Here is a 9,922-nt window from a genome sequence, read left to right as displayed (position 1 = left end):
GCTTCCTGTAGATAACGACGTGTGAAGGATTAGTGACTTAATTAAGGAATCCTATAAATCTTGATATTGGGTTATTGACATTCAATGTGAGATTATTATGAATTTTAATATTTTGGCCAATTTCTGTTAGTTAGTGACTTAATTAAATTGGGCAGGACAAGATTCAGGTTTTGGATTCAGATTACTACACCTTGGCTCTGATACTACTTGTTTAAGAGTTAGGTATCCATTATTAAGGACAATTGGTTCATTTTACTATGATGGTATCGTCCACAATAAAATGCATATGCCATTGCTATCCAAACTCCAAAGTAGATCTAGAGCTTCAATTGTATGACAGTGACATTCAAACGCATTGTTTGTCTTGTAGGTCTGATCTTTAGTGCGGTGTCGGTCTGACCACAAGGATAACAGAGACTAATTTGGATTAGGGTGTCGTTGTCCATGAATGAGAGGGATGACTTACCCTTTTCCATGGAAAGAAACTTATTTTAGGAGAAAGTTGAATATGGATAAGTAGATAACCATTTTCCTCTTCCTTAAATTCTCACCTAATCTCCAAGCATGAACGTTTGAATTTTGTGGTTAACAAAATATGGTGTTATTGATTGTTTGGTTGGATTGAAAACAACCCTCATTTGCAGACCGTCATAACATAAGTTACTTAATTGTTTTATCTTGTAATGTTACATGCACTTTGAATTGAATTCTGATATACTTTCTACACCCTCCAACCCACCTGCTTATGTTGACCTTTGCTCATGTTTGGAATCAGATGCAACTGATCGCCAGAAGTCCTATTGGTAGTGGGGATGAGGTTCAATGGATTTTGTCGTCATCTAAGTATTTCACATCAGTCTCTACTTAGGGGTCGGTTTGATCCAAAGGTAGCCTTACCGCTTGGTGGAATATTGTCTAATTTAAACATCATATCTCAAGACACAACTGTAACATGTGGCATGCTCTGATTTGTACCTCACCCACTCGTGATTTCATGCGACATAGGAATATTAGTATTTCAAATTGTTGATTATGTTGGAACGTTGTGGAAGACATCGACCACTTATTTTTTAGGTGCCCTTTCTCCTTGCATACATGGAAAAGGTTGCATACCAAGTAAAGAGAGTAGTTATTATCTGCCGCATCGCTATCACCTCCAATTTTGATTTTGTCACATTAAGAAGAAATTAAATAATTATTAATTAATGTGAAGACCTTAAAACTTAAAACCAACATCTAACTGCTTGGTACGGACATGGCAATGCTTGAAAGTTAGATGCATGTGGTTTACAACTTTGAATGGTAGATTGTTTGGGTTTGGCAAGTAAGGTTTATGAAAGTCTTGAAAAGCGTTGATTGGTAACTTATGTAATAGGGAGAATGTTCTGTGTATTGGGGGTGCAGGCTGTGCCCAGACACATGGGGGTGGACACAATGACCACCCTGCCCCCCTAAGTGGCAGGCCCATGTGTCTGGGCGCAGCCTGTGCTGCGGCACAGAGAACAGGAGCCCTATATAATAATAGTTCCTCATGTGTTGGGGATTTCAATTTGATTTTAATTTTCGTTCATGAGCTACCACGTTCTAACTAGATTGGGTCCCCTCTCATCGAAGCAAAAGCCTAAAATCTACATATAAACAAAGAGAAGATCCAAAATCTTATTACTTTTGGCTCAATCATGGATTGGGCTCCTCTGCAACACGGCAGGGTGTCCGGTGCACATTGGACGGCCTTGTTGCCCAGATCTGGATCCATACAACCATATTAGATTTAGACAAGAGGACAGCTGCTAGCACAACTAGCTCGAGGCTAGGACAATATAGCTTAGCTAGGTTTGAGTTTGAGACCTCTTGTTCCATATTAGATTTGGATCATAAGTATTTTGGGTCATTGAGATGTAAGTGGGGTCATTTATCATTATTTGCATCTTTTTCTTTCTTGTAGATTTATTGATTTGATTTCACTTCCTTTCTCTTTATTTCCCTTGCAACTAGATGAGGTTGTACTAAAAACAAATCGATCCGATCCTAACTGATATTGCGTAATTAAGACATGTACTATTTGTAAGGAATGAACAAGATTTTCCCCAATTTAAGCTAAGCTAATCTTAACTATAGGAATAATGATACCATTGAAGCCATTAGATGATAATTGATTAATCAATTCGGAAAGTAAAACATTGAACAATTTTCACCAATCTTAGTACAAAATATCTCAATTTTAATAGTTTAATTAATGAATACAGCCATATATAAGCTTGGATATAAACAATTACAAATCAAGTAATTAATGTACATTATCACATTGTATATAATACATCGATCTAGCATTAGCTAGGATGGTAAGTAGAGTTGGATGGAAAAGTCATGTAGTTGAGGATATTGTTTCCATTCAGAAATTGCCGATACCATGTAGCCGATAATTTGGGTATTCTCTCTAGTGTTAACCAATCCACGTAATAAAGCCCAAATCGCAAAGTATATCCAAATAACCATTCAAAGTTGTCAATAAGAGACCATATGAAATAACCCCTCACATCAGCTCCACCATCCCTATAAAATTAAAAAATAAATATGTTTTTATTGTCCAAGAAATCAACCTAGAATGCATACCAAGCACCGCCTTAAAATACATTGATACAATATAACAAAATTACGAAAAAGAATTTATATATTAATCTCTATTCATAGTATTAATATGTACCTCAAGGCTTTAGCAAGAAAGGTTAAGTAATCATTCAAAAATTCTATTCTCTTTGTGTCATTGAGAAGGTCTTTAACAGAAGCACCTGGATAACTTGTTTGTGGAAACCCTGCAAATTAACAAACCCAAGTATTCATGAAAAAAAAAAACATATAGGAATTAAAAAAAAAAAAAACTTTTTTTGGTATGTCATATATATATATATATATATATACCAGTTTCTGTGATAAACATGGGAGTATTGTTGTATCGTTCTTTAAAATATAAGACAATCTTCTCTATACCATATGGAACCACATAGTAGCCTGACATCGCCATCTGGAAAATGAAAAAAAAAAATGATTAGGAGGGGCAGGCAGGCCTAACGCATTTGTTAGAAGTGTAAAGAGTAAAAGCCCATCCTACCACGAGGTCTTTTTTTTTTTTGTTTTTGATGAAAAAAAATATATATTAACAAAGACTAAAACTGTACATCATCGACAGGGAGATAGTTACACTTATGGTCAGAAGTAGTCTTAGAAGCTAAACTGTATAACCAAAAAATTACAGATTTATCCTGCCACGAGGTCTTGATCTCATCTTTCTTCTTCCTTCTCTCTCCCATAAATTAGGTACATTTCTAAAAAAATATAAAAATATAAGAAAAAAAAAAAAAAAACTTGGGCTTGGCCAGACTGAGGCTTGATTAACCTAATTTTTCTGGTCTGGCCCAACTGCCCAAGTCCAATTCAAGGTTGGGTTGCACTGACCTCTATCCCAGCCCAGCCCAAGCCCAAGCCCAAAATATAACCCATACGATATTTGAACATGTACACATAAAGCAATGACATGTAGGATGGATGGATATATAGATACATGATGATATTTCAATTTAAAATATGGCAAAAGGTTTCATGTATGACTGTGCATCATGCACTTAAAACCCTTAGATGCAGATAAAACCACTTTGAAAATACCAAACCCACCCCCCTTACGAAGCTTTTGATTTCCGAAAACGGTCATACACAAAACCCTCCCTCATTTGAAAACATATTAACATCGTTAATGGGCTTAGTAATTTATTAAGTATTTGCCAACTAATATGAAGATCTAAGTGCATTCATGGCCGTGCTTCTAAAAAGAGGTTTGAGAATCAGGTACAATTGGAATCAAGGTCAGCCGATTCTGATTCTGATTCAAATCAACCGAAACCAATCCGATTCTTTGAACCATGAGAACAATTGATAAATTCTCTTGGGACTGGAATAGGAATCAATATAATTGAAGTGATTATTTCTTACTGGCTCTCCAATAAGGACACCATCTCTTTCTCCTGTGAAATACACAAAGGAATCCCCTTGAAGAGTACCCACATTACATGGAGTGAACAAGCAATCTTTCACATACTTTGTTGTATAATGATTAATCCCAACAAAATCCAGCTTATTCATTAACTTATCCTTTTCCTTCATCGAAAATGTCGGTAACCTATTACCCAAAATCTGATGCATTTCAGGAGGATAATCACCATACATTATAGGATCCAAGAACCTACAAATATAAAATAAATGGATTGGGATATATTTCAAAAAGAAATTAATTTTATAAAATAATAGAATTTATATAATTACCAAGCATTGTCAAAAGCAAGAGCTCTTTGAACTGCCAAATGATCTGCTGGAATGCTTCTGAGTGGTTCATACCAAGCTGCATTTAGTACAATCCCTATCATACCACCTTGCTTGGCCTTGTTGAAATAAGAAAATTATATTGTAAGCTTGTGCTAAACAAGAATTATTCTCTAATTACATATAGAGCTAATATATAATTAGGTCAACTGTTCCCTGTGCCAGGGGCGCAGGTTGCGCCTAGACACATGGGAGTAGGTGAAATGACCACCCTGCCCCCCTGAATGGCAGGCCCATGTGTCTAGGCGAAGGCTGCGCTGCGGCATAGAAAACCTCAGCCTATACAATTATTATCAAATATTTCATAAACATGAAACATGGATTAATTAATTTGTTTGTTACCTGAAATTTTTTTCTATAGATATCAACTGCAGTAGCATGTGATAATATTAAATTGTGTGCAGCAATGTATGGTTCAATAGCTGAGTCCCCAGATATGCAGATGGTAGATTGTGAGCAGTGGTTTGGTGGAAAATCTCCACTAAGGTAACCTAATGTGATTGTCATGTTTGGCTCATTGAATGTGCTCCAATACTTCACCCTATCACCATAAGCTTTGAAACATACTTCTGCAAAGTATCCATAATCCTGCCTGTGTGCAAGTAGAATAACTTTTATGAAAAATATTTCAAAATTTACTAGTATCTATTACATGAAATTTTTACTCCGTATAAAGTTTTTCTTATTTTACAATGTTAGATTTTGCATTAATGTTAAAAAAAAAAATCCCTTTTTCCACCTTTTATAGTTTGGAAAATCAAGTTTTCTGACTCCACTCGTTTTTCAAAAAACCTTGATGACTCGGCCTTGTCAAACCCGGTCAAGGCGAGTTACAATGTATTTAATTTTTTAATGCAATAAATATATATAAATTAATAAAAATTAGAAAATACAGAAAATAAAAAATAAAAAAATCAAAGAATCACATATCAGTGCATTTTGAGTTTATACCATTGAACAAGAGAAGAGAGTCGAGACTTTTATACTATTTTAAAATACAAATTCACTATTTTACTCAACTTAGTTTCTAAGTGAATCAGTTTTATGGTTTTTTTTTTAAAAACAACTGAACTTGCCAAGTTTGTCATGAATTAGCTAAAAATATCAAGTCGTATTTGACTTAGATGATGTATAACCAAGTCTCGTCATTTTTTACCTTGGCCTAGTCTACACGAATCATGACTAGGTTTTCCAACTATGTTTTTTACATAAATAAAAAAAAAAACAAATGAGAGGAAAACAAATAGCTTAGGAGCAAAACCACTATGTACCTTTATGTAAAAGTATTTCTATAGATAAAAATTTATAAAGACCCAAAGTTCTAACTAATTAATCTAAGACATCAGATGGGTCTACTGAATCCTAATCCCCCATGATAAAAGACAAAGAAACCCTTATAAAATGAGGGGGAAACAAATATGTTAGAGACTTACTGTATTTGTGAATTTAGCCATGACCCATATCGATCCTCAAGTACTTGAGGAATGTCAAAATGGTTCAATGTAACAAATGGTTGTATCCCTAATTCAATAGTAAAATAGAAACTAAGTCAATAAAAAATATTGTGACAATTAGTGAATTGCCTTTGCATTTTTTTCATTGTACCATTAGTATTGAATTTTAATTACCTCTGAGCAAGATAGCATTTATAATGTTGTTGTAGAATTCAATTCCCACAGAATTAACTCCTCCAAATCTACCTCCTGATATATCACAAGTACGCCATGTAAATTTCTCTATTTAAAGGTGAGAAGTAAAAAAATTAGTTGTATAGCTACTCACTTGGGAGGATTCTAGACCATGAAATTGAGAATCTGTAAGAATTTACTCCTAGGGAATGCATTAACTCCACGTCTTCCTGTTTGATATGATTCATAGATTTTCTTAGTAAGATATTCTTAAATGTTAGCGAAAGGGTGTACTAATCTCCTTCCAACTAAGATGCAAATATGGAATTAAGTTAGACAATATTTTCATAAAATGCCTCTTCAACTAGGGTAAGCTAGGCGAGCAGTTGCAATTTAATCACAAGGAGGATTCCTATGGCCGATCCGAATTATTAGTTTGATATATCTTCTTTTTGATTGATCAACTATTAAAATTCATGATATAACTCAACCATATGGATGACCTTGTATTAGACTTTAATTGAAGCTAACATTTAATTATAACCACCAAATATGCTACAACATGTCAATTATAAACTGCCAGTGTTGTCTGCCTTGACTAAACGACAATCAACTACCCAGCCGCCCTTACTTTCTTTGGTGCCAAGAAAGAGAGATAGACAGAGAAATTAATCATTACATCATCATGATTTTTGTCTCATTATCTTTTTTTCTTTTCTTGATATCCAAACATAATCTTAAAGTAATCTCCTAAGCTGAAAAAAAGGCTGAAAATATTGAAGAGAACCTAGTCATATTTTATAGGGAAAATCTTGTTGTAATCAAAGTTGGTGAAAATAAAATTGTAACCTTTTTTTTTTGCCTTGTAACACAGTTTTTTCTCAATGACGGTAAATTCTATCATTTCATATGTGTACTGGAAAAATGTGAAAGATAGTGACAGTTCAAACATAATGATAAATCACTTTGAAAATATTTTTTACCCTTAGATTAAATAACTTTTAGTAATAAGAAGAGGGGCAATCAATAAAAAGTTACAACTTCTCACTTCACCACTTTGGTGACAACAAGTTACACCATTGCTTTAAATCAAACGTCGAGAATTGTGATTTTTAATTCAAATCAAACCAAGCACTACGTTGTTTGAAAGAGTAATTAATAGGGGGGGGGATGATTTACCATGTAACGATAATAGTGATCATCTGCAACATCTCCATTGCTTCCGTCCATAACTTTTCCTTAAAAAGATGATGAAATTAATAAAAGAAATAAACCTTCAATCTATTTAAAAGCTCTTCTCTTCAAAAATAGTGGTGACCTTATAAATTAAAAAGGTAAATAATTTGTTTGAGAGAGAGAGAGGAATAAAAATCTCACCTGGTATGTGAGTGAATACATCCCAATTGCTAAGGCTTTTGTTACCCGCTAAGTAAGCACCCTCGATCTGGAAAGCAAATATCAAACTTTTTCAATCACTGTTGTTTACTTGTTTTCTTTGAATTGAATTGAATCTTTCATAACCAAAACAGGCTAAAATAAAATTTGGTCACACTAAGAAATATAAAAGTGGGGCCCACTCGTTCTCTCTCTTCTCCAAACCACCCCATTTGATATGGGAAATCCTCTGTTGTCCAAATTAGCACTTGGGAGTCCGAGGAAATGTCCCTCTAAAATTTATTACGTTATCAATCTCTTAAATTAAGCAGTTTGAGAATCTGTTTGTCAAATTCTTCAATATCTGGCTTAAAATAAAGAATATATACAATTTCCTAAATATCCAAGAGTTGGGATTGCCACTTCATTCTTCCACATGATGTGATTAGGTGTGCCACCAATGTAACCTTGGACGGGTGGTCTAATTAGAAATCATTTTTGCCATATTATATATAAACATAGACACATGTACATGTGGTGTATTTTTCCTAGACGGGGGATCTACATGCTGTCTACATTTATTGGCATGTCACACACCAAGCCAATGAGCGCACAAGAAGGAATGCCTCACACGATTAATGTACAGGAAGCCCACATGATCAAGGAGGAAAGAAGTGATACTGAATGTCAAGAAAGAGAGAGTGTCAAAGGAGTGTGTATTCAAGATTAGAGGAAATTAATCTGGAATGGAATCAGCTAAAATCAATCTAAACCCCAAAATTTGGGCAAAATCAAGAATCAGATCCAACCATGGTTTTAGTGCACAGTATCCGGAACGGGTATTGGTCAACTTAGAAATCAATACGGTGTTAGATCGATATCAGCATCGATCGATCGTATCAGACAAATTTGTCTTAAAAATTGGTTTTTTGAACATTTTACCCCTTGTCTATATCATGTCACCGATATGTTATCGATACAATATCAGAGTCGATTACTTGCAAAACCGATACGCATATAGGCGATACGATAATGATACTGATGCCTCAAACCATGGATTCAACCGATTTCAATCCGATCCATGATCTAATTCCCATTCCTCAAACAATGCATGTACTACTACTATGTACATGCTTTTGCCCTTTTCCTGACTATATCATGGACCATATTTAGCCGCCTTGCCCATCCACTGCCAGGCTGATCCACCCATTAGGATTCATGTAACAAAAAGTTTAGCCTGTAAGACAAGGATAGAGAACCCTCCCTGCATAGTGGCTGCATCCCTCTAGCAAGGGCCAATGGTATATCCATCAACAGTATGTACTCTGTCCCTTTGCCAGTTGCCCGTATTTTTTTGTCTTAACTCATCTGTATGGGACACTGTGCTGGAATGATTGGGCCCCATTAATTAATGGACACGAAAGGGTCACCTTCCTTGTCCTAAAAAAACGAAGGATTATCTTAACAAAACCCAACCCAAAAAAGATGGAACAGAAAATGTCAGAAAGAGAGAAGGACCATCCTACCCCTGTTTTTGCTGTTGTTTAGAGGGGGTGGGAGAATTTTTTTCCTCTTTTGTCCGCAGCCCAGAAAGAACCGTGTTGTTCCTCACATGGGGGGTACGAAATGACAACTTAAACTCGTCGGAGCAGTGTGTTCAGGCAGGGGGTTAGGTCGTCATTTTACATCCCATGTGAGGAGACAACACGGTTCTATCTGGGCAGCGGACAAGAGAGGATAACGATTCGGTGGTTGGACGCTTCAGCTCCTGCCACGGTTGGACAGAATCCTTTTCTGATGTTTTGATGTTTTCACTACCTAAAAAACACGCCATCTTGGAATTTTTTTTTTTTTTAACTCAGCTTCCCACTCGATTGGAATAACTCAAAACACTGCTCTTAGCAGCATGGTAAGTATGGCATGATTCCATTCCATACAGAAGAACCCTCCTTCCTTCAATCCTTCCTTCTCCAATCCTTCCTGTTCTTCATTCTCTATTATTACTAATCCTCTTTTCATGCCCTCCCCTGTTTCTAAGCTTTCTGCCTAGAGAGACAGAGAGGGACATGGGCTCTCCAGATTAACAATCCTAGCTGACTTTGGATTGGAAACACACACACGCACACACTTCCAAGAAGAAGAAAAAAAAGGTTAATTGTTTAACTCAAACTTAAGTCCCAAACCTAATTATCTCACATGCAGAGAAGAGAGATCAGAGAAAAAGAGAACGGGGAGAAGAGGTTTCTAGGGGTCACTTTTCTTGTTGGGTTTAACAGTTTAGATGGCCTTAATTGACTCTGATATGGAAACTTTAAGACTAAGAAATAGAAATTCTCTGTTACTGTTATTTACCTGATAAGAAGATGTAGCTGTCCCAAAAAGAAATGTTGCAGGAAACTGACTCCGATCCACCACACAACTTATCAATGGAATTAGTTGAAGATACCAAATAGATACCAACACCGCTCTCTTCATCTTCTAATCCCCTTCTTTCTACATGACTCTACTCTTCATTCTTCTCTGTCAGGTTTTTTTGATTGGATCGGTGG

At 35.6% G+C, this 9,922-nt stretch overlaps 1 protein-coding gene across 1 annotated transcript; it reads right to left on the bottom strand.

The window, feature by feature from the left end:
• Nucleotides 1-2,268: 2,268 nt before the first annotated feature.
• LOC122669441 (beta-glucosidase 18-like) lies at nucleotides 2,269-9,922 on the bottom strand. Its single transcript, XM_043866206.1, has 12 exons — nucleotides 9,726-9,922; nucleotides 7,377-7,443; nucleotides 7,179-7,237; nucleotides 6,154-6,229; nucleotides 6,000-6,074; nucleotides 5,805-5,892; nucleotides 4,714-4,963; nucleotides 4,315-4,430; nucleotides 3,985-4,234; nucleotides 2,920-3,022; nucleotides 2,705-2,813; nucleotides 2,269-2,553 (listed from the first exon to the last, which is right to left on the bottom strand). Exons 1-12 carry the CDS (start codon nucleotides 9,846-9,848, stop codon nucleotides 2,331-2,333), a joined length of 1,539 nt encoding a protein of 512 aa, XP_043722141.1. The 5' UTR covers nucleotides 9,849-9,922; the 3' UTR covers nucleotides 2,269-2,330.

The sequence above is a fragment of the Telopea speciosissima genome, chromosome 7, assembly GCF_018873765.1.
Source record: "Telopea speciosissima isolate NSW1024214 ecotype Mountain lineage chromosome 7, Tspe_v1, whole genome shotgun sequence".
Classification (NCBI taxonomy): Eukaryota; Viridiplantae; Streptophyta; class Magnoliopsida; order Proteales; family Proteaceae; genus Telopea; species Telopea speciosissima.
Note: the sequence above shows the minus strand (reverse complement) of the source record. Positions and strands in the feature narration are given on the sequence as shown.